At 53.0% G+C, this 24096-nt stretch overlaps 1 protein-coding gene and 1 long non-coding RNA gene across 3 annotated transcripts in view; both read right to left on the minus strand.

The window, feature by feature from the left end:
* SYNPO (synaptopodin) overlaps window positions 1–24096 on the minus strand; it is a 36566-nt gene that overhangs the window by 4224 nt on the left and 8246 nt on the right. The window contains exon 2 of one of the 2 annotated variants that reach the window (XM_081288589.1): window positions 3616–6017. In XM_081288589.1, the coding sequence (XP_081144715.1) occupies window positions 3616–6017 (2402 nt within the window). Of the gene's footprint in view, window positions 1–3615; window positions 6018–24096 lie in introns of those variants that run through there. The other variant, XR_014021305.1, reaches the window with a different exon arrangement.
* Window positions 6026–23140, minus strand: LOC308646071. Its single transcript, XR_014021315.1, has 3 exons — window positions 22522–23140; window positions 16100–21854; window positions 6026–15710 (listed from the first exon to the last, which is right to left on the minus strand). It is a non-coding gene; the product is annotated as an uncharacterized lncRNA (long non-coding RNA).

Here is a 24096-nt window from a genome sequence, read left to right on the forward strand (position 1 = left end):
GGAAGCAATAGGCAGAGATTATACTGTTCTCCAAACACAAGGCAGCAGTGCTAGTTGAGCCCAGACTCTCGGAATAGAGCCCTTTAACCTAAAGAGGAACGTCATGCAACAGCCTGGAGAGGAAGTTTTTCATGGTGCCTTGGACTTTAGAGACCTCCTGAGGACATCCAAGCTTCAACCATGAATAGAGAGGTTACAACTCAGCATGAGAACCCTCTTTCAGGGTCAGGAGTTGTGCAGAGTTTGAGCTGGAGACCCTGAGAGCGGCTCTATGTCTGACACATCCGGGGAAGTGTGCATCGAGCCACCTGTGGAAGCAGAGCCCATGTCACAGGGAAAGGAGCTTACAGGGAGGTCCTGGCCACATAGGAAGGAGTAGAAGCTCAACCCAGAGTTTCAGGGTGTGCTCGGGCATGTCCTATGCCCAACTACCATGCCCTCCTGAGCAGGAAGGTGGGGACAAGAGCTCATGACCTGAGAAGAGCCATCAAGGCAGAAGAACAGGCTCTTCAACCAGAAAAGGAGGCCGGGCCAGGGGGAGCTACAATAACTGTCAAAAACTCTCAAATGTTGTCTTTGCCTTTTGTGGCCACAAGGGGATTGCCGGGTCCAACAAGAAGAGGGAGTAACAGGATTAGCCAGGACCCTGAAAGCCAGCAGCTCGAGCAGAGGGTGGGATGTTGTGGGTAGTGGTGAGCAGCTCCTCAGCCTCTGGAGGACGGCCAGGTCTGACCTCATAATAACTCCATGTCCAGGGACTGACTCTGCATGGGGGTTGGGGGGGGCGGTTCACAATACAAAAAGGCTGCAGAAAATCAGAACTGTTCACTTTCTGCCAAAGTAGAAATGCACCATATATGCCGATCTACTTGGAAATGCACTAGGGGAAAATTCAGAGAGTAGCACCCAGTCAACCCTGCCCCAGTCCCACAACAGAGCACATGTTTGGGGTAAAGGCAGAGCAGTCAGCCATTGGCTAGCATAGACCAAACAGAGCTCCCACCTTCGACACTCCTATCAGCACAGAAGGAAAAACTGAGGCCAGAGATGGGAAGGGTTGTGCAAGGCCACACAGGAACCAGGTACACATCTAGCAGTTCTTCCCTCTCCAGCAGGGGCAGAAACTTGGTGTTTTGAGGAGCCAGGCGGTGATGGTGATGAATGTGGGAAATCGCCAAATTTAGATAATAGGAAGGGGGAGGGGACGTGTAGAAACTGAAGAGCAAATGCTCTGGTGAAAGGCATTTCAATTTCATTTTTCAAGAACCCAAACAAGGGCTGGAGATGTGACTCAGTGGCAGAGAGCTTCCATAGTGTGCACAAGGTCCCAAGTTCAATCCCCAGCACCAGTAAGTAAGTAAGTAAGTAAGTAAGTAAGTAAATAAATAAATAAATAAATAAATAAATCTGGGCCATAAGGGGCAGCATGTTTCCCCCCTGTTCAACGGCCATTTTGGTCAGACTCTGAGGGAAGGAGGAAGCAGAACAGGAGTCTGGGTCTCTGTGAATTAACCTGGGGAAAAGACCTCAGCCTTCACTACCCAGGTAGCACCTAACTACGTAGCCCTAGCAGATCCAAACACACGAGGACACACTACACTCACACACAGTAGCTGACCAGTCCACTCCACGGCCCAGGCCAGAACCAGGAGCAAGGGAGCCATGACCCAGCAGCAGCAGAGAATAAAGAAAGAAGCAAGATGGATTTGAGGCAGAGTGTATTGAGAACAGGAGAGAAAACAAAGTTGGGAGAAGAGCTCAGCCCAGCCATAGGATGGAAGGTGGGCTCCTCCACGGTTGGCCCCCCAGGGTTGAAGGGAGCAAGGGTCCAGGGCAGGGGGCTTCACCCTGTTCTGGGGGGGATGTGGCATGAAGGAACTAAGCTCCTTTACAGCTCCCCAAGCATGCCCCCTCAGTTTGTGGTTCATGCAGAATGAGCTCACTGAGAAGGCACCCCTGTTCCCATGGAGACGAGCCCTGAGCTCACGAAAACTGCAGGCTCAGCCCAGCATGGCACCGCCTCCACCACCCCTCGCCCCTCTGGGAGCCCAGAAATAGGACTGGGAAAAAGGAAGTGGGTGGTCCTCGGCCCCCAGTCTTGGGCAGCTTCCATCTGAATCCTGCGGCTGGTATCTGTCTTTTCTTATCCCCCACAAAGTGTAGTTTGGGGGATGCATCATATCAAAGGGCGTAGGGGGGTGTGGGGATGTCTGGCTACTTGACTCAACACCTTCACTGTGTGAATGGGGAAACTGAGACCCAAAGATTCACACCAAGTCATTTCATTAGAATCCAGGTCTAAGTCCAAGACTTCCCTCAAAGCCTTAGGGTCTTTACTGTCCCTTCCCCCGGAGCTGCTGTGGGCCTATCCCAGCCAACATCATTTCCACAGGCAATTCCGACCTAAGTCACCCCAGCCCAGGCTTCTGAGCCTTTGGCCTCCTGCAGCAGCTCATCCCAACCATACCTCACCAGGTCATCCTCACAGACATCTAACTCCATCTATCCTGTTTCCTTTTTCTGTCTTCCCAGGGACTATCTTGTCACTCACAAGCCCTTCCTCGCAAAGCACCAGCCTATCCTTTCAATCCTCACAGCTTATCATGGGGAGGAGCCTTTATTGTATAGATGAGAAAACTGAGGCTCAGAGAGGGAAGTGACTTGGCCAAAGTCACACAGCAAGTGGAAGGCCTGGATGGGACCTCCTCCTCTGCCTTTCTCCCTGGGGCCTGAGCCCACGATACCTCACACAGGAGCTGCCCTCCTAGCAGTACACACACATTTGTACATCATTCCCTCAGGGATCCCCTGGGATGTCCCCCGCCCCCCAACAGAAGGGCAAGCCAGGTGGAGCAAGACTGAGGCCTAGGCCAGGAGTCTTCCTCAAGTGGAGCCAGGTCTCAGAGAAGGTGCAGAGGCAGCTGGGGAGAGCAGGAAGAACAGCAGCAGACAGCAGTGGTGGGCCAAGTCCGCGTCCAGCAGGAAGCCCCGGGAGAGAAGAAAGGGTGGAGGCCAGGCAGGCTGTCTGAAGCAGTGGAGAGGAGACGTCCAGAGGCAGAGGGAGAGACAGGCCTGCAGAGGGGAGAATCCAGCAACAGGAAGGAAGATGCCAGGAGCATGGGCCACCTGGGGAGGCCTCCAGCTGGCTGAGCAGGCAGACCCCTGGCTGGCAGAATCCTCGGCACTGGTGGCTCTGTCTGCTCCAGAAGTCCCCCTTAGCATCCCCTGTCCTGGCCATTCCCCAGCGAGTCGCTGGCCTCAGACTGGCAGCCCTGCAGCTCGCCAAGGCTGGAAGAAGCCGCTTGGCCTTATCATGGCCTGCCAGCGGGAAGCTCTCTCTGTGACCCTCCTTCCCACCCCGACATGGAGTCCAGGACCCCTTGTAGTGGAGAAGAGGCTGCTGTAGCTCAGAGAGGGGGATGCAGCTTGCCCAAGGTCACATAGCTAGCTGGTGACAGTGCAGACCTTGAACCATGGACTCCCCATCCTCCTCACTAGGCTCTGGGCTGCTTCCTGCCACCTGTGCTCTCCACCTGGCCCTTGGAGAAGGGGCCTGGACAGGCAGTGGGACCCTTGTGGGGTCCGTTACTTGAAGCAGAAAGAAGGCTTCCACACCTGAGCCTCGATCCCTGCGTTCCGGGTAGAGAAGGAGGGCCTGGGAGCCTGCTTGGCGCGGGGAGACCATGCCCGGGAGGGAGACACCGGGGAGATATCGCTGCTGTAGGTGGGGCTCACGGCAGTGGGCTGGAGGCCGTCCTGGCCAGGTGAGGTGTAGAGGCCTGGGGAGGATCGCGAAGGCCGAGGCAGTGCAGGAGACGGTGGGAGACCCGCCTTGGGCAGGTTGGGCACTAGGTCCAGGGAGCTGGGCTTGGCAGGGGAGGCGGCTCTTGGTGAAGAGGCTCTTGAGGAGGCAGCTCTTGATGAGGCAGCTCGAGGGGAGGCCTTGGCAGGTTCCTTGATGGGTGAGAGGACAAAGAGAGAGGGCCGCATCTGGTATGGGGGCTGCTGCTTGGTGGGCTCTGGGCGTAGGACCCCATTCTCAGGCAGGTAGCCATGGTAGAGGGAGGCAGGGGGCGTCCGCGCTGGGCTTAGGGATGCCACGCGGAAGCCGGGGGCATTCGTGGAGTATTTCCAGGAGGAAGGCAGGGACATGGTGGGTGAAGGGCAGCGGGCCAGCTCAGTGTGGCCTGAAGATTCAATGACATACTTCTCCATCCGCGACTGGCGACGGGCGTAAAGCTCAGCCCCCTTCCCGGAGGCCTCCGAGAGGTTCTGGTTGGGTTTGGGCTTGGGCTTGGCCTGGATACGGGGCGACTTGAGGCAGGAAGCCCACTCGGGGACAGCCTCCTCCGCGGCTGCAGGGCTGCCCCTGTCCCGAGGGACTGGCTCCTGCTGGAAGTTGGACGCCTCGGCCCCCAGCGCGAAGGGCTCCTCCTCCACGCCGGCCTCGCCTTGGTCCCTCTGCCTCCGCTTCTCATCCGCGGTCTGTACCAGGTCCAGCAGGTCTGGATTGGGGGTGACCTTTGGCTTCTCCACAAAGGTGAACATGGATTTTCGACTGCCTCTGCGGATCATCGACTCCTCCAAAATGCCCGTCTTGCTGGCGGGAACCGCCTGGCCCTTCAGATGAGAAGGCTTGGGGTCGGAGCTAGGGTACAGGGCAGAATAAGACGGGGGAGACCTAACCCGGGAAGCCGGGGGTGCCGCGGACAAAGTCTCTGCATAGGTGGGCGGTGGGGTGAAGTTCCCCAAGGGGCGTCTCTCCAAGGCCGGGCTTCGCTGCCCCACCAGCCTCCTTTCCACCATGGGGCTGTGGGACATGACATGTCTCTGTGGCCGGGGACTCCTATCTACCATGGTGGGGTGCTGGGGAGCAGGGGCCTTCTCCCCAAAGTGTCGTCTCTCCAGCATGGGGCTCCGCTCTATTTGGTTAGTGCCCCCTGGTGCCTGGATCCCAAAAGGCCTGGCCGTCCTGTTCACCACCGACTGGGGCTTGGCCAGCGTGAGATGGACCTCGCTGTACACCTTGGTGGGTGTAGTGGCTGCTGGCCGTGCAGTCATCTCTTGTTCCGTTGACATCACTAGGGTGCTGGGCTGCACATCGATGAGCAGGGAGCTGGACATGAAATCTGAGGTCAGCGGCCCAGAGCCCTGGATGGGAGTAGCTTCTCTGGAGCAGGTGCTGGTGGCAGAAGGTAGAGTCGAGACCTTGTCAATCAGGAGCATACCGGATCTCACCTCCTCCAGCGGTGCCTGGGGCTGCCCATCTGCACACAGGGTGCTGGGTTTGGAATCTGGCACCGTGCCATTCTGTGAGCACTGTGCCTCAGCGGAATTCTGTTGGGTGCTAGAACGCGGCAGGCTCTGGGGGGTGACGGTTGCTGGGGGATTCTGATTGACATCGGTGGCTGGCAGGTTGTGGTTGCTGTTAGGAGCTGGTGTGGTGAGCACCGCACTGGGCGAGGAAAGGTTTTGGTTGACATCTGTAGCTGGGCTGTGGACTTCCGCTGGAGGAGGGCTGGGCGAGGACTCTTGGGTCTCTCGGTTCTGGGACAGATGAAGCCCATTGGCGGTCAACAGGGCTGCGTTTTCCTTTAAATAAACCACCAGTGGTACCTCTTCCTCCTCACTGGCCATCTTCTCCAGGTGCTGCAGCAAGCTGGTCTCTTCTGAGTACCCCTCCATCCTGGGTGCAGAGACCCCTCTGTGGCGGGTCTCGGGGTCTGGGTGCCTGGAAGGGCCTGGCTTGGGCAGCAAGGTGGAACTCAAGTTGAGACCTGGGGCATGGCCTGGGGGGCTTGCAGAGGGCTCTCTGGGGGACTCCTGGACAGGCTTCTGTACCCTCTGGCCGTGGCTTTCCAAAGTGAACTCGTTCACTCTCTGCCGGCGCCTGTTGAAGAGCTGGACACCTCGGGAATTGGAGCTGGGAGGGGTGGTCAGCTGGGCTGCAATCTGCTGGCTCAGAGCCTTGGCCTCTTTCAGATCCTTCTCAGTGAAGCTAGTGCTCCGGCCCAGTGCTGCAGGGAGGAACAGAGGCCCGGTTAGGAAATGGGAATGCAGCGCCACAGGGGCATGCAGACAGGTGGTCATCCACGCCCTCCTACACATGACCTTTTCCTCTAGAATTTGATCTTTACTCACAGTTTCCTAGAACCAGCTCATGACCCAATTGAAGATACATGTCCCAACTTAAACACTACCACCTTGGGGAAGCCTGCTGTGATTTCCTTTTCAGTATTAACTGTCCCTTCATTTGGATTGCCCCCAAAATCTGTTGATGCAGCACATCACCAAACTGAGCCTGAACACCTTGTTCTAGAAGTCAAGACCCCATTGAGCGCCGATGCCTCCTCCACCACCCTCTCCTCTCCACACTCTGCTGCTTTCTTTTTGTCCCTTGAAAATGGCATGAGTGGTCCTGCCCCAGAGCCTTTGTTCATGCTATTCCCTCGGCTTGCAATAAGATCTTTCCCTAGATGACACTCCCTGATGGTTCCTTCTTGCTACTCAGGTCTCAGTTTGGATGCCACCTCTCTGGAGAGGCCTTCCGTTCTCCTATCCCATCTCTCTGCTTTATTTTGTTCCTAGCATTCACCACAATTTGAAATGGTCTTCTGTGTATTTCCTTGATTATCATGGTCTCCTCACCTAGAGCATAGCTGCAAGGAGATGATGGCCTTGCCCAACTCGCTTATCTTTCTAACCCTGTCCCCTAGTGTGGTGCCTGGCCTAAAGTGGGCACAGAGTAAGATCGCTGACGGTAGGGCTGGGGTTGTGGCTCAGTGGCAGAGCACTTGCCTAGCATGTGTGAGGCACTGGGTTCAATTCTCAGCACTGCATATAAATAAATAAAATGAAGGTCCATTGACAACTAAAAAATATTTTAAAAAGATTGCTGACCGTACAAAAGAGTCCCAGGAGTATTTTCTATGTGCCGTCATCCCTCCCTCTCTTTCTCTCTCTTTTTTCAGTATTAGAGATTGAACACAGGAGTGCTCTACCACTGAGCTACACCCCTAGCTCTTTTTTTATATTTTATTTTAAGAAAGTGTCTCCCTAAGTTTCCAGACTGGCTTTGAACTTGGGATCCTCCTGCCTCAGCCTCCTCAGTCACTGGGATTATGGGTGTATGCCATCACCCCCGACTCTATGTCCCTTTCTTAGGTTCCTTTACACTTTCAAGCTCATGGTAATTTTCTTTGATCTTATAGAGTTGCCACTAACATTTCTTTATAGAATAGGTGATACATTCACATTTCATTTGTAAAAATAAAGACATAAAAATGGTCTTCAGTGAAAAGCATCCATTCCTGATTACTCCACATCACAATCACAGAGCCACTGTCGTCTGTTTCTTCTATGTCCTTCCAGGGTTACTTCCTGTTTTTATCTAAATGGTCATTTAAAAATTCACATATTTTAACATTAGAAAAGTATTAAATCAGGCTAATTTAGCAGGGACCTCACTAGAACATTGCATCCTTTCATTTGCCCACCACGATACAAATGTTAGTTGCCCCTGTTTTGCAGAACAGAAAACCAAGGTTCGGAGACTTGTAAGTAACTGACACCAAGGTCACACAGCTAAGGGTGGCAAAGCTGGAATCAGTTCACAGCCCACGCTCGAAGTCCCTTGGGAAAGCAGGAGGGGGACAGATCAGTGCAGGGTGCAGGTCCAGTCTGGCTCACTGTGGGCAACCATTTCTCTTTCTCTCCCCAGTGCCCACTTGGTACACAGTCAGTGCTCAATTTGTGCTTGTTGAACAACGCACGGACAAATGGACACATGAACAAATGAACCGACGGACAGATGGATGGATCAGCCTGTGGCCAGGGTCATGGGCTTTGTCAATGGCTGAGAAAATTCCTTCCTCCGTCACCCCTTTCCCCGATACTGTGGGAAGCTAATTAGTTCTTGAGGAATGTGACCCTGCCCTCCCTCCCACTTGCCCTCATTAGTGCTGGCCATGACGTGCTGAGTGGGTCTCCAGGGACAGTCTTTCTAGGCACCCTGCCAGCCTGGCTCAGAATTCCAGAACTCTGGGGGCTGCAAGGGCCCTGAGAGAAGAGCTACTTCATTGCCACTCCATTTTATAGATGGGGAAACTGAGGTCCAGAGAGTAGCTCAGGGTAGAGCCTCTGACTCTGGAGTCAAGGGGGAGGCCAATAGAGGATCTATGCTGGTTTCACTGGATCCAGGCCAAGTAGCCACAGGCTTTGAGGCCCCAACACCTTCTACCCTGCTTCCCTTAAGGCCTGGATCTCCCCCACTTGTTGGACACTGTGAACACGCACAGTCCACCCCACCTGCCCACGATACCTGCAGCCCCTGGGAGGACTTCTCTCCTGTTTGTGTCACCTCATCAGTAAAAAAATGAAGGGCGAGAGCGGGGGATATAGCTCAGTGATAGAGCACTTGCCTTGCATGTGAAGTACTAGGTTCGATCCTTAGCACCACAAAAAAAATAAATAAATAAATAAATATATTTTTTAAAATGAAGGATGCAGTGGTGAACGCCTGTAATCCCAGTGGCTCAGGAGTCTGAGGCAAGAGGATCACAGGTTCAAAGCCAGCCTCAGCAACTGCAAGGCACTAAGCAACTCAGTGAGACCCTGTCTCTAAATAAAATACAAGATAGGGCTGAGGATGTGGCTCAGTGGTTGAGTGCCCCTGAGTTCAATCCCCAGTATCCCCCATCCAGCAAAAAAAAAAAAAAGAAGAAGAAGAAGAAGAAGGGTTAAAACCAGGCTCAGTGGCTCATGCCTGTAATTGTAATTCCAGCTACTCAGGAGGCAGAGGCAGGAGAATCGCAAGTCTGACGCCAACCTGAGCATCTAAGCAAAACCCTGTTTCAGAAAACCAGAGGGCTGGGATTTAACTCCGTGGTAAGAGGGCCCATGGGTTTAATCTCCCAGACCACAAAAAAAGAAAGAAAACAAGGTCCAGCTAGGATGCCCCCCAGGGAGCTGTGATGCAGGACACCAGCCACACAGGGGCCAGGAGAGGCTGCTCCGCCCATGCAGTGTGTGTTCCTGCTCTGCTTGGAACCCAGACCTCCTGCCTGAATCCAAGCCATTTGCTAGCTGTGTGACCTAAGCAGGCTCCTGCATCTCAGAGCCACGGTCTCTGTAACTGAGAAGGGGGTGAAAGCACTTGATGTCAGTGTTGGAAGGTCACATGAAGTCATGAATACCAAGGGCTTAAAGTCATCAAGCCCGGGTGGACAGAGCAGAGGGCTCATGCCACCCTGGGAAGAGTTGGCAATTGGTGACCCTACACTACTCCCTGAAAGGGGTCAGATGTGCTTCTAGCAAAGGAGATTTGCCTTTGCTAGGATACCACAGCAGAGGATCCCAGAATTATGGGGAAGAAGAGTTTCTGACCCCAAATCACAGAATCTCAGTGGCAACCAGCACAGGGTCCAATTCCCTCACAATTTCTGCATCTCCCAAAACACACCCCTTGACATGGGTTCCCTACCCTAGGGAAGTGCTGTCCACCCGTGTACATTCTTCAGTAATAAACTGCCACTCACTTCCACCACTAGGTGTGTCTCCGCACCCCCAGCACCACACAGATATGAAAGGTTTCTCCTTCCAGCCTGACAACCCTGCACACATTCACAAATTCAAATCACAGGACAAGGTCAGGATAATCAAGTTCCACCAATGTTTCTTATGACCCAATGGCAATGACAGCAGCTAAGTTTTATTGGGCACAGACTATGTCCCTCTACACATAGTATTTAATTCTCCCAACAATCCAATCAGGTACCAATGTGTTACTATGCATGTTTTAATGATAAGAAAACCAAGGCTCAGAGAGGTAAAGTGAGCTGCCCAACATCACAGAGCCAGAAGAGGAGTAGAGCTGGGTTCACACGTAGCTCCATATGGCTGCAGAGTGCCCAGCTCCTGACTGGCAGGTGCCCACAGAGTGAGACTCATAAGAAGTGCTTCAGGGTGGGAATCTTCAGACCTCCCAATGGTCTGCATCTTTCTGCTTCAATCTCATCCCACAGGCCGGCTCTAAAAGGCCGTGGATTTAGAAAATCCTCAAATGCCAGAGTGTGACAGGCCCTCAGGAATAAGCTTGTCCTGGGAGGCTCAGAGGGACAGGGTCACAGAGGAGGACATGCGCTCAGCACCCAGGTCTAAGTTGGGCTTCATGCACAGCCCAAATGCTGCTGCTGACCCCTTCCCACACCTCTCTGAGCTTGTAACTGTCCCTCAAGGCACTGGACGGAGACAGGAGGAGCAGCAGAAAAGGTCAGAGGGAGTGAGCTCTGCCCCCCAGGACAGCTCCCGCACCCCCACACCAGCCTGCAGTGACTGCACAGAAAAGGAATTCAGCAGGAGGTCTGGACCAGGCCCAGCCAACAAACCAGATGATTTTTGCCACCCTGCACAAACAAAGCTGAACGAAGGGGGAGGGCTTGACCAAACACAGCCACCCTCAGTCCCTTGTCCAGGGCTCCAGGGAGCAGCTCCATCTAAAATTCCCCAGCCTAGGGAGAGGAAAAGGAGGAACTAGGGAATGCAATTGACCAAATTACGTTGTGTGTTTGTACAAACCCGCAGCAATGAAGCCCACGGTTACGTATAATTATAATGCACCAATAAAAAAAAATCTTTAAAATTAAAAATATAATTTAAAAAATTTCCCCAGACTAGGGAACCTGTAACAACAGTCACTTGGACCAACACTGGGCTCCTTAGTGTCCGAGAGGCAAGAGAGGACCAAGGGCCACAGGAGACAGACACCTCACTGAGCCCTCAATCTGCCTGGCTGGGGCCTGCACCTGTGTAGGTCATAAGGTCTCAGCCTCTGCAGGGCCAGGTTGGGATGCTAGCCCTTTAAAGACTCACCCAGGATGTTGGATCAGGCCCTAAAGAGAGGAAGGGTGGAGGGCAGATGCAAGGAAGAGCTACCTGAGGTCAGCAGACGGGGTCCAAGAGGGTAAGCCCCCAGGTGGGGGAGGAGTAGATAGCCCCAAGTGCTGCTCTAGGAGGCCTGCAGCAGTTGCCCAGTCACCCGACCTCACTACGGTGCCCTTAATACTCCTGGCCTTCCAGCCTTCCAACCCCAAGAAATAAATACTGGTCATTCTCCCATGTTACACATGAAACCCAGGCGGAGGTACCTGCCCAAGGTCATTCCACTTATACGTAGCAGAGCTGGAATTCAAAACTCAGAAAAGTCTGGCTGCGAAGTCTCATGTCTTAACCACTCTGCCTTCCAGACCAGCCCAAGGGAGGAGCATCAATAAAGGCTGCAGGGCTCCCGGATGATGAGCTGCACAGCCCTGTTTCCTCATCCCATGATGGATGCCTTCGGCTGTGCCCTCTCCCCTGAAAACTCAGCTGCCTACAACAACTCGTGCATTCTCTCCCTTCTTCCTCTCAGTGGGAGAGCTGAAAACTCATTCTTACTAAGGTAGAAATGACTGATAGGGTATGAAAAACTAGTGGAGTGGAAAGACCATGAGGTTGGGAATCAGGAGACCCCAGGTTCTAGTTTTTCCCAGCAGAGACGAGAGCTTTCTCACATCCCTCTCACCCTCTGCGGGCAGCTGCCTGTGTTGCCGTTTACTGAGGCTGCCTGGACCCAGACCCTGAAGGAAGGGGGTGCGGCAGGGCCAGGGAGGCCAGAGAGGAAGTTTGGACAGGGAGAATTAAAGGAAATGCTTCTTCACACAGCTGCCGTCAATGGAAATGTCCAGGCCCAGGTCGAGAGGGGCAGACAGGGAGCCAGAGGTGGGAACAGAGACTGGCGTGGGGCCGCCCATTGTGGAGTCTTGGCAGCAGGCTGGGTAAACAGGCTGGGTAAGCTGCTCCCCTGGTGGGATCAGGAAGGAACCAATGGCTGGCCTCTGCACAACCTCTGGCTTGGCTGGGGGCAGGAAGATGAAGAGGCCTGAGTAATGGCCTGGCTACCTAGCCAGCCCCGGCCCAGCATCCTCCCCACCGAAAGGAGGAAATGACACATTCGCTGAGCCCCAGGAGCTCTCCAGCCCTCAGTGGACAGGGGAGTGCAACCCGACTGAGGCCAGCAGATGGCCAGATCTCCTTGCTGGAGAAAACTGCTACTTGGGTGGGAAGAACGGCAGGCACAGGGACACAGGAGTGGAAGTGGGGAGCCCAGCCTGGCCACCAGTGGGCTGATGGAAGTCACCCGTATGCATCCCCCTTGATGCCCAAAAGGGAAACTAAGATCAAGAAAGGGATGCCACATGCCCTGAGTCACACCCCCAGCCACAAAGGCACCTCTGAGTGTTCCTCTTACTCACTCTGGCTGGGTCCTTCCTGCAGCCCCGCTTCCCCCTGGGTGCTCCCGCTGGCTGCAGAGACGCGGTTCTCAGGGCCTCCAGGAAAGGCACCCAGTCACCCAGTCCACGAAGAAGAGAGGAAAATCCCACCTCGACAGCCACACGGAGAAGCTGGATATGACTTCTCTCCTCCACAGATGACTCAGCCCAGCTCTTTATCAGGAAAACTGATTTTGCAACAGCCTTTTAAATGGCCTCTCCACCCCCAGCCTCTTCCCCCGCCAATCAACCCACCCCACGCAGCCAGATTCACCTTCCCAGCTCCACTCTTATTTCTCTCCTGCTCAAAATCCTTGCTATCTCCCCAGGACACGGGGGATGGGGGGGGGGGATCGAGAAGAGGGTCCAGCTCATTCTGACATTCAAAGCCCTTGACGTCAGGGCCTGCGGGAGCTCACTAGCGCACTCTCTGCGCCCTAAGCAATGGCGGAGGGAGTTCACAGCTCAGAGTTCCCACGCCTGCCCTGGGACTTCCTGCTGGCAGAGCACCTTTTGCACAGACCTCCCCTTCTCTGTTTCACATTCTTTTTATGTACCCTAATCCCCCAGCCTCCCGACTGACTCAAACCCTACCGCCCCTTCCCCAAAGCCTTCCCTGACCACCCATGTTTTATCCGCACCATTTTGTGCATTATTCATTTTAGTTAAAATTACCCTTCAGGCTGCGCTCACCACGTGCCAGGCCCCATCACAGGCCCACGACTCACTGAGCAACCCAAAACTGGCTCAGGGGGCACAGTAACTTGTTCAGGGTCACACAGTCTCAGAGGCACAGTTAGCTTTCAAACCCAGAATAGCCCATAGAGCCTAGGGCCTGTCCCAGGGCCTGCACCGCGTCTCCAAGGTTTAGCTCTGTAGCCATTATGATCTGGGTCTTGGCCACCCCCTACCCCCAATAGACTATAGGAGCCTTGAGGGCAGGGTCTCAACCATCTCCCTCCTGTATCCCACCCATCTTCCATAGCCGCTTGCAGAATAATAATGAAGTTGGTCGGGATGACGGTAGCCAGCGTTTTGGGAGCACCAGATGCTGTAAGTGAGGGGTTCAATATGTTTTTCTTCGAATCCTCACAGCAACTCATAAAGGCACTTGCTTTACGGCCGTTTTAGAGATGAGGAGGCCAAGTGCTGGAGAGTTACTAACTCATTCAGTGTCTCACAGCCTGCAAGGGGCAGAGAGCTGGAGCAGGGACAGTCTGATCCCAAGCTTGGGCGCCTTCCTTCTGGAGAGCTCTGCCTGCAATGTGCACTCTCCCCACTCACCTGTCCCAGCTGCCACCTCTTCCAGGGAGCCCTCATCAATCCATCCAGACTCCAGCAGGAGTGGGGCTCAGAGGAAACGGCAGGCTAAGAAAGCTCAGAAGCCACTGAGGAGGGCGGCTGGGTCTGGTTGGACTCTTGGCTTTTCTCTGCTGACAGGGGAATGGGATCAAGGAGGGCACAGATGGGGGAGGAGGAGAGACAAAGATGTGGGGTCCCAAATCAACGCAGGCTGAGCTGGGGGCTATCCCTACAGGCGATAAGCACTGTCCAAACTGCTGGGTTACCAGGACCTGCCTCAGTGTCCTGGCCAGGAACCAGGAGTCAGGACCAGAGCATCCTTCCTGCCTGTTCTGCTGGCTGAGTCACTAATACAATCAGTAGATTTTAGAAAGTTAGAAACTTAAAGAGGCAGTTTCAGTTCTAGGCAGATGGCAAACTGGAGGTCGGTTTCCCAGAAGGCCAGTGTCAGAGCCCAACTCCCAGCTCCCATCTCCTTACCGGCCCTTTGGATGCCAGGCCTGCCTCCAAGCCCCCTGCTATTGTGTTACTCCTCCACCCCAGATCCCTGGAAGCCTTGGGAGACTAACAGGACTATTGCACTCCAGCCTTCCAGAGAAGACACACCATCCAGGAGATGCAAAGGTGGCGAACCAGGGCAGAGAAGAGGTGGATTCCCTGAGTCTGTGTTTCTGCCAGGAGCAGGCCAAAGCCTAGGTCATCTGTGAGTCCCCACCATTGTCCGAGGGCCCAGCACACTCTGGGTCCTGCACAACGATGTGACTCTTCCCCTTAGCTGTGCCAGCCCAGGGCCAAAGCCAGTCTTCCTTTCTCTAACTGCCCCCAGAGAGCAGAGGTCTTTACCAGGAAGGCTTCAATAACTGCTGACTAAATTAGCCACTGGGGAGGAACACTCCCACATCCAAAGCCTCAAACAGCTTCATAATTGCTCCACCATTTGTCCCTGGAGCCTGATTCTAGATCCTTCAAGATTCTAGACTGGAGATCTTGAGGATGGTTCTTCAGGAAGGGGGAGCGGTGGTGGTGGTGGTAGTGGAGAGCACCAAGTCTGAGGGTGGAGAGAGAGATGAAACCTCAAGTTGCTGTGTTGGACCTAAGAGGCAGAATGTTCCATAAGGTGCCAGGAGAACATGGAGTCCCAGAGGGAAATTAATTAAGAGGGAGCAATCAGGAAGGCTCCCTGGAGGGGGCGGCATTTACTGCAAGTCTTGGAAGATGATCTAAGGATCTAAGCAATGGGAATAGCGCTGCAAGGGGTGAAAGGCTCTAGGTAATCCCCACACTTCCTTACCCACCCCCATTCCCCAAATCTAGAGCAGCTGGAGAGGAAGGGACCTTTGACTGGACCACGCCCATCGGGTTTGCGCAGAGGCAGAGGCAGAGGCTGAACGGGGTGAGGCAGGCACAGTTCCACCGGGCCATGAGTATTGCAAGGCCCATGCCCCCGAACCCAGGCGCACCGTGTCCCTGCCCTGGGTCTGCGGGTGGGTTACGTAACGCCCACTGCTCCAGACTCCGAGCCCGCGGGACCCTGCGCCGCCTCCCCTCTCCTGCCATCTGTCTCGGCCGCTTCCTTCTCATAGAAGAGGCCGCTGTACCGCCGAAAACGAAGGCCAGCGCCCTGCGGTAAATTCCCCACATTCCTTCCTCCCAGAAAAATAAATAACCCGGGAGGAAAAAACGCAGGAGGAATGGTAATGATGGCCCAAGCCCGCTGGGGACCAGCGCGGGCTCGCGGGGCAGACAGCGAGGGGGCCGGCGCCCTCCTGGGACGCACTTTCTCAAATGTCGCTGGAGCACCGACTTGGGCTCCGGAGGACGGACCCGCCCCCTCGCCCCGCGCCCCCGCGGGACCCCCAGGCAGCGCGTGTCCTCGCCTGGTCCCAGCTCGCTCGCACCTGCCAACGAAGACACCGGCTTTCTTGGGCGGATGACGAGGGGTCACCCTGGGCAGACGTGGCAGGGGCCGATGCCTTCACTTCACTCAGGCTGCTGCCTCCGTGCGCACGTCTGTGCGTGAGCGATTCCACCATTACCATTTGTATGATGTCTGATTTTATCCTGGCGTGCTGCTAGGTAGGGAGTGCGCTTCTCTCCATTCTGCATATGAGGAAGCTTGAGGCTCAGAAAAGTCGGGGAATTCACCAAAGTATTTGGCCAGCGAGTTGAAGGCGGGTTCCTGGGCGCCTGCCTTTCATTCCTATATCCCTCCAACTGCCTACTCCTCCCCAGACGGCCCTCCTTCACCAAATTCAACCCGTTCTTCTCCTCTCTGTGGTTCAACAGGGCATCCCATTCAACCTGCTGAGCTCCCTTAGGTAAATCACTTCACCTCTGTCAATCTCAACTTCCCCATCAGTAAAACAAGAACGAAACTATCTGCTTAAAGAGTGGCTACTGAGCAAATAAGATCCAGACATGATTTAAAAGTATAAAGCACTGTGCACACCTGAGGGGAATTTCAACTTTGGCCTTTTGCATACCCCTACCTCTGCATAACTCTCCAAGGCTGGGGCTCTAGCTGTCTCCTTCCCTCTTTCCTCTTCACCAGCTGGGTCAGGGTCTGTTCTCCCACTTCTGTTCACATCAGTCACCTCCTGGTCCCCGCCCCCCCCCCACCATCCCTCACAGCATCTTCTGCACAGGAGACCTCAGCATTGACTTTTATCTGGTGTGCTGTAAAGAGAGAGAGCAGGTTTTGAATCCCTGGCCCCCAGGGGCAGACCCCAGAGGGACTTCTGGGAGGGAAAGAGCAACCTGTGCTGGCTGGGGGACCAAAAGGGCTCCATGGTTCATCACCAACCATCAACAACTGGGAGCTGGCCAGCGGCTGGAGGCTGCCGACCCTGCCCCTTCCCAGGAGTTCTGGTCTCTCCCGGAAGGGCTAAATCATCCAGTCCTGCTCTCCCCTTTTCCCTCAAACTATAAAAGAAGACTGGAGGTCAAGACATTTGGTTCCACTGTCTGTCCATCACAGTTTGGATGACATTTGGCTAGTCCCTAAGCCTCTTTGAGGCCCAGTTTACTCATCTGTTCAAAGGGACAATTGGACTGAACCAGTGAGTCCCAAAGTATGGTGCCCTGTCTCCTCTGATGAAAGCAAAAAAGATTTCAGGTGGAATCCTAACATTTAAAAGCCTTGATAGCTATGTAAGTTTCAAATGCATATTGGAAAATATACACCAAACCTGTGGTCTCAGGTATATTACTACTGCGGGGGAGGCTAAAGTGGATATTTCAGTAACAAAATTAGACAATTTAAAGAAAATAAATCCAGGTGGTACATGGACTCATTCATTCAACCCATAGTTATAACGACTAAGCACCAGGCACTGTTCACAGCCATGGAGAGAAACAGATCCCCCCCCCCCCCCCCCGCAAAAAATCTGCTTGTTCCAGTAGGTACAGAAGTGGCACACACTGTAATCCCGGTTACTTGGGAGGCTGAAGCAGGAGGAGTGCAAGTTTGAGGCCAGCCAGAGCAACTTAGTGAGGCCCTAAGCCACATAGCAAGGCCCTATCTCAAAATCAAAAATGTTTAAAAAAGCGCTGGGGATGTGGCTCAGTGGCTAATCCCAGGTATGAATGAATGAATGAATGAATGAATGAATAAATAAATAAATAAATAAATAAATAGATGCATTCTAGTAGGGAGCCAGGATAATAAATGTATGGTTAACTCAGAAGGCAAATGCTATGGGGAAAAAAAAAAAACATGGATGGAATGTACATACGGAGTGGGAAGTGGTTTGTAAAGGTAGATACAGTAATCAGAATTGTTCTCACTGAGATGGCACATCTGACTGAAGGACCGAGGAAGGTGAGGGAGTGAGGCATGGGCACATCTAGGGGAAGAGAGGCAGGCGGAGCAGCTAGCACTAAGGTCCTTGAGGCAGGCTACACCGGGCAGATTGGAGGATGGTATGGCGTTGGAACACAAATAAGGAAAGGGGGTTCTCTAAGTGGAGCTCTACTTCTGCTCTTTGAGATCCATAGGATCCCTCTGGGTTGCATCCATTGGCTCTCTCCCTCTCACTTCCTAATGCTGGAGAGACTCCAGCCAGCAGCAGCACAGCTCTTCTGCACATGTGCGCATGCGCAGAAGGGCTGCTTGCGTCAAGCCTGCCTTACATGCATGTGTACACTACACGGCGGGAGCAAGACGCACACACATACGTGCGCACGCTGAGCACCGGAGGACATGCACATGGAGGAATGTGGGTATAGTGCATCAGGTGCCCACCTGTGGGAGGTTGCCTTTTCCCTCCTGCCAGCCTGCCCTGTAGACAGGTGGCAAGTTCCCAGACAACACGTGCCTCGAGTGCACGTGCTTCTGGAGAGGGGGAAAGGGTGGTGTGGCTTCAAATTCCTGTCTCAGTATCTCTGAACCTCAGTCATAGTCTCCCTTCCCAGGGGTCCATCCAAATCTGCCACCTAATGCTCAAGGGACCCAGGGATCATGCTGCTGAGGATAATGTCCCCTTTTTACCCCTACAGCGATGAAACAGGATAAACCATGTGAAATGCCTAGCACAGCATTGTAACGTTAGCAGCGACCTTCAAAGTCTCCCCATTCCTTTAGATGCTTGGGGACAGCTGAAGAACAAGAGAAAAGGACCAGACCAGGTGCTGGAGGCCTGGAGTTTAGCCTCAACCTGGTCTCCAACTCAGTGCGAGGCCTCGCTTGGCATGTTCCTTCCCCTCTCCTGCTCAGACCAGAAACTCACAGGTGCATCAGAATCCCTCAGGGCATTAGTTCAACATGCAAATCCCTGGGCCCCAACCTAGGCCCATGACAACACAGGATATGCATCGGCTCTCACTGGCCTTTAGAGTCAATAATTTTATAAATAATCTATAGTAAGTGAACACATCTGTGTGGTCAGCACATAGAAAAACTCCATAATGTTAACAAAACACACATTGAATAAAATATATTGATAATTACATATAGTAAATGTATGCTGTTCTTTGAATACATGCAACACTTTTGTAATTTTCCTAGCACTGTTTATCTATCAGAAACAGAAGCAGAAGCTGTATGTAATGGTGCATGCCTGTAATCCCAGCTACTTGGAAGGCTGAGGCAAAAGGATCACAAGTTCGAGGCTAGACTCAGCAACTTAGTGAGACCCTGCCTCAAAATTAAAAAAAAAAAAAAATGAACGGGTCTGTGGATATAGCTGGGTGCTAGAGCATCACTGGATTCAATGCCTAATACCACCAAAAAAAAGGAAGGAAGAAAGGAATGAATGAATAGAGGCAGAGGAGGGACTGTCAGACTGTTTTACAGACTAGAAAACTGGGACAGAGAAAGGCCAAGGAACCTTCCTGGGATTTCAGCACCCAGGGACACAGGTCTTTGGCTCCCAGCCTCACAAGATGTGCCACCTTGGGGTCTCATACACTCGCCCCCTATGATTTTGACCTCCAGCCCACAGCACAGCAGACCCTCCATCCAGGCTCGTGAAAACTAGACACACACAACTTCCTCAGCAACTCAGGATCCATTAAGAACAGGACAATCTCAACCAGCTGACTTCCCTTCAGCAGAAAGATCCCTCTCATGGGGCAGAACAGGGGTTCCCAAAGCCTTCCCTTCACACCACCATTTGATCTAAGTTACTTGTTTTGTCCTAGCCAATCTGAGTCCCATCTGATCATGAGCAGTGGTGACTGTGAGCAAGCCTTGTGTATGCTGAGCCTCAGTTTCCTCCTCTGTTAAAGGGTCTCCTAATTCCTGCCCTCCTAAGTGGTTGCACAGACCAGCTGTGCCAAGTGCCCAGCATCAAGCCTGTGCACACGCAGTGGTGATGACGGAGCACGCTGACTCGCTGGCTAACGTGTGAGCTTCCCGAAGACAAGAACTTTGTTTCATTCATCAGGGCGCCCACGCCTGCTGCATGTAACCCCTGCTCCATAAACATGTGCTGAGTGAATGAAAAATGAAATCATGTCACCAAGCAACTTTCTCCCAGTCCTAGATAACCATTCTATTCCATTTCCCTGCTAAAGGGCCAAGGAGGGAGGGATGGGCTGTGGGTCTGGGAAGTTGCCCTCCCCTCCGCACAGACACACTGATGAAGGCCATTCTGTGAGGGCCATGTCCCAGGAGGCCTGAAGGTAACCCCGTTGACTCAGAAGCATAAATAATGCACTAGTATGTTCTCTGCTCACCATCCTGACACTCTAAGAATAGCACCGGCTACCCTTTCAGGGACTCCAAAGGGAAGAGGGCAGGACACCAAGATGGGGACAAGCAGGAAAGCTGTCACTGGGCTGTGGACTCTCACACAGCCCCACTGCAAGTGCACCTTTACAAACTCCTAAGACAGAGAGCCCTGGAGGTCAGAGCCAAGAGGGCTCTCAAAGGCCACCTGGGCAGGAGTTCTCCCAGGGGTCAAGAGAGGCCCAAAAAGATGCCCCCACCCCCATAGTGTTTATCTTTTCCTCCTCCCCCTGATGCTCTTCCTAGTAATGTCTATGCTTCTAATTTACCCCTCCTCACTCCTGGGATGAATATACAGTGGCTAGGTCTCCTCTTATGTATTTCATATTAAACACTTTGGAGAGGGAAGATTGTATGGATTTTAGTCTTTTTTTTTTAAGTTTAAAAATGACTGGCCCAGGGGCTGGGGTGCTGGCTCAGTGGTAGAGAGCTTCCCTCGCATGTGTGCGGCACCAGGTTCAATCTTCAGCACCACATAAGATAAATAAATAAAAAAAAAGAATGACTGGCCTAGAACGGTGCTCCTCATAATTTAAGTACCTAGGAATTGTCCACGGGTGTTGTTGAACTGCACATCCTGATTCAGGAGGTCTGCGGTGGGGCCTGATTCTGCATTTCCAACAACAAATTGTCAGTGATGTGGACACTTCATCCATGGGCCACATTTGAGTACAGAAAAACCAGGGTACTTCCTGTTACAGATGGGGAAACCAAGGCCCCTAGAGAAAGGGATATGGCCAAGAGCACATGGCAGAGCTGGGCTCAGTACACAAGCATCTGGACCTCCTTCCCAGGGCTTTGGCTTCAGGGGCCCTCAGCTACCAGATGTCATTATTCTGCCAATTCTTGAGGCCCAGAGAGGGACAGGGCTTCATTCAAAGCCACAGAGCCAGTGTGTGGTGACACCAGACCTCCCTGGCATAGCTTAGAGACAAGAGCTTCGCTTCAGGCCCACCCAAGCTCAATGGGAGCACCATCTGCCTGGAGACTGGGCAGGGGTGGAGGAGAGGAGAGGGTGCCTGGAGAGTGATGAGCCTCAGGCCCACAGCCAGTGGGAGGTGGGTGGGGCCTCCAGTAGGAGATCTGAGTGGGGCCCGGCAGCTGGGCATGGGGGAGCCAGCTGGCTCAGGAGGGCTAGTGGCATGCTTGCTCCCCGTGCGCGTGACAGTCTATTTTTTTAATCGGTAGCCTCCCCATCCCCCAACTCCCAAAGAGGCCTGTATCAGGAGTCAAGCTCTGGCTGAGATCAGGGCCACCCTGGGGATCATTGGAAAGGCACCCCAAGTCCCATCTCTCCATGCTTAGCACTAAGCAGCCCCAAATGCAGAGCAGGCGAAGCAGGGATGAAGAGTTCCCTCCTCTGTGTGGCCTTGACTGGTCCCTGGACTCTTCAGCCTCAGTTTCCCCTGTCTATACCATGATGGGGCTATGCCAACCCCCAGGGGAGCACTATACCTCGAGCGTTCGAATCTACTCCAGCCCCATAACATTAACAATGCTCACTCATCAGGCCCTGGCAGGGCCTCCCATGCTCACGGTGCCCACAGGGCACACTTAATCCTCACTGACCTAATCCTAGGAGAAGAGGGGAAGGGAAAAAAAGATGCTGAACTGGTTCAAATGCCAACCTCAGAGCCCTCTGCCTCAGACCTAGTGAGTTTCCTCCTTCCAGGACCTGCGGAACAGAAATGATGCAGCTCAAGAACGCTGTGTGTTCTCAAGCAAGAGACTTGGTCTCTCTGTCTTTGGCATTCCATCTAAAACAAAAGAGTTTGTGTTGTATACTAGTGGAGATCACAGCCTTTGGTGTCAGACAGCCTGGATTGGCATCTAGCCACTTACTAGCTGTGTGAGCCTGGGAGCTCACTTATCCAACCTTTGTGCCTCAGCTTCCCATATATAAAATGATGATAATGCAGTACTCACCTCATAGAGTGGTTGATGTGTAAAGATCTTGGAATAGAACTGGGGATATAGCTCAGTTGGTAGAGTGCTTGCCTTGTATGCACAAGGCCCTGGGTTCAATTCCCAGAACCATAAAAAAAAAAAAAAGATCCATTTTATTCTAGAGGATTAGGTACAAGGGTCTCAGGGAGCCCACTGTCTTGTATTGCTCATCCAATTGTCCCTTCCTTGACCCCATGTTTTCGGTGCCTTTCACACCTGTGATCGTAAATCCTTACTGCCCATTTCACAGCAGCTCAGAACTGAAGCTTGAGAACTAAAGGTTTGCCCAAGACCACCACCCTGTTAGCCATTCCTGAGGCTCCATCCAGACCCCTTCCCGTTGGGCTTGTGTCCATCCTCCCGCCATCAAAACCTGTTCCTGGAAAAACATCAAATAATTTACACTGAGATAGGATGAGTCTTGGGCCCCAGTCCATCTCCTCAAAGGATTGCTATTTTCACAGAGATCAAAATACGATAATACTATTAATAAGGAGCAGCTCATTTTTAAAGCATTTTCACTCATTTCACTTTTATAACAACAGTATAGTACAATCAGAAAAATGAGAATTTATACCCCAATTGATTCAAATGTATGAATCACCAAGATCATTGTAATGTCATGTGTAGCTAATAAAAAAAATAAAAATAAATAAATTAATTAAAAAAAACAGTATAAGGGTCTATTATTGTCTCTGTTTTATAGATGAGGAAACAAAAGTCCAGAGAGCTTACATAATGTGCTCCAGATCTCTAGCTGACCAGGACTGGAAGCCAGGGGTCCTCCACAGCCCTTGTGCATTAATCTCAGGGAAGTGGGTAACACAGGAGCGGATGGACTCTCGCTCCACCTGCAGCACCCTGGGAGGCTGGGAGGCAGGGCAGGACAGGGTCAGCCCAGTACCACACCAGCCTGCCTCACCAAGTGGAAAAGATGAAGCCAGGACCGAGGAATTCCGGGCAGCAGCCAGTGGTAACGGTTTCATTCCAGAGAGAGGGCTTTTTGTGAGCCTCTGGAATTGCAGGGCCAGATTGACTCCTCCTCTGGCCACACTGAGCAGCAATTGAACCCCAGTGCCCTAGGACAGGGCATCGTCACAAAGGACTCTGTACACACACACACTGGCCTAACTTGCAGAGACTTCCCCTAGGCCCTGGGTTGAATCCCCAGCACCACAAAAAAGATCTCAGGCCCAACTCCTTGGGGACTGCAGTTGACAGCATGGGGAGTTGAGGGATATAACCAACACCCACCCACTCCCATTAGGCCATTTACCACCCTCTGCCACACACTTCCTCCCAACCACACTCCCTCCCATTCTTCTGGACCCCAGGAAGCTTTGATCAGCCTCAAACACCATTTAGACTTCTGTCCCCCCCCCCTTCTTCTCCCCGCCCAGAAAGACCTTCTCTAACCACTGACCCAAAGTAGCTCTTCTTGCTGTTCTTAAGAGCACAACATTTTTTTCCATGCTAGTTTACCTATCTGGAATCACCTTGACATGTACTTGCTTCCTTGGTTTTTCTTTTCTTTCTCTTTCTTTCTTTTGTCTTATCCCCTCAATTAAAATGCAAGCTCCTTGGGGGCAGGAACCTGCCTGTCCTATTTACTACTACCCCAGTTCCAAGCACCCACCCACCCATGGCTAGCCAGAGACACCCAGGTCCCTAGAGGGCAAGCGATTCGCCCAAGGTCACATAACCAGTAAGCAGGTGGCAGAGGTCAGCCTGGCACTGCAGCCTGAGCACTTGACCTTTCCCCACTCTCTCCCCGCTGACCCTCAGCCAGCCTGTCTTGCCCCTGCCTCCTCATTACAGTAGGGTCACAGCCTGCAGGTCCTTGCCAACAGTGTCCCCTTTATTTGCCTGGGGACCCATAATGCCCCTATCTAGGAAGCCCTGCCTGCTTCCCCTCTGTCCCTCATCCCTCCCTTCCTGGCATCAGCGGCTCCGATGAGCTCATGTCTGGAAGGTTGGGAGCTGCCCTGAAGGAAAAGGTGCCTTCCGGGCCAGGACTCTGGGGCTGGAGGTGTGCTGAGACTGTGGGAAGGCAGCCCTGGCAGGGGGACGGAGCCTGCTGACCCCCACCTAGTCTGCCTCCTGGAGCTCTGGAGAGCTCAGGGAGACATTCCTCCACACCAGATCACCATGACAAGGTGTGGAAGGGAGATGGAGTAGGCTCCTCCTGTGCTTCTCCCCTCCCTCCAGATGCTCCACTGTCACTGTGTACCCTCCCACCTATCAAGAATTTGCTCTTTCCCAAGGAGAAAGTCTTCTGCCTTCTACCTACAGAATCGCCCTGGGCAAATT

Source organism: Spermophilus citellus (assembly GCF_964194105.1).
Source record: "Spermophilus citellus genome assembly, chromosome: 1".
Classification (NCBI taxonomy): Eukaryota; Metazoa; Chordata; class Mammalia; order Rodentia; family Sciuridae; genus Spermophilus; species Spermophilus citellus.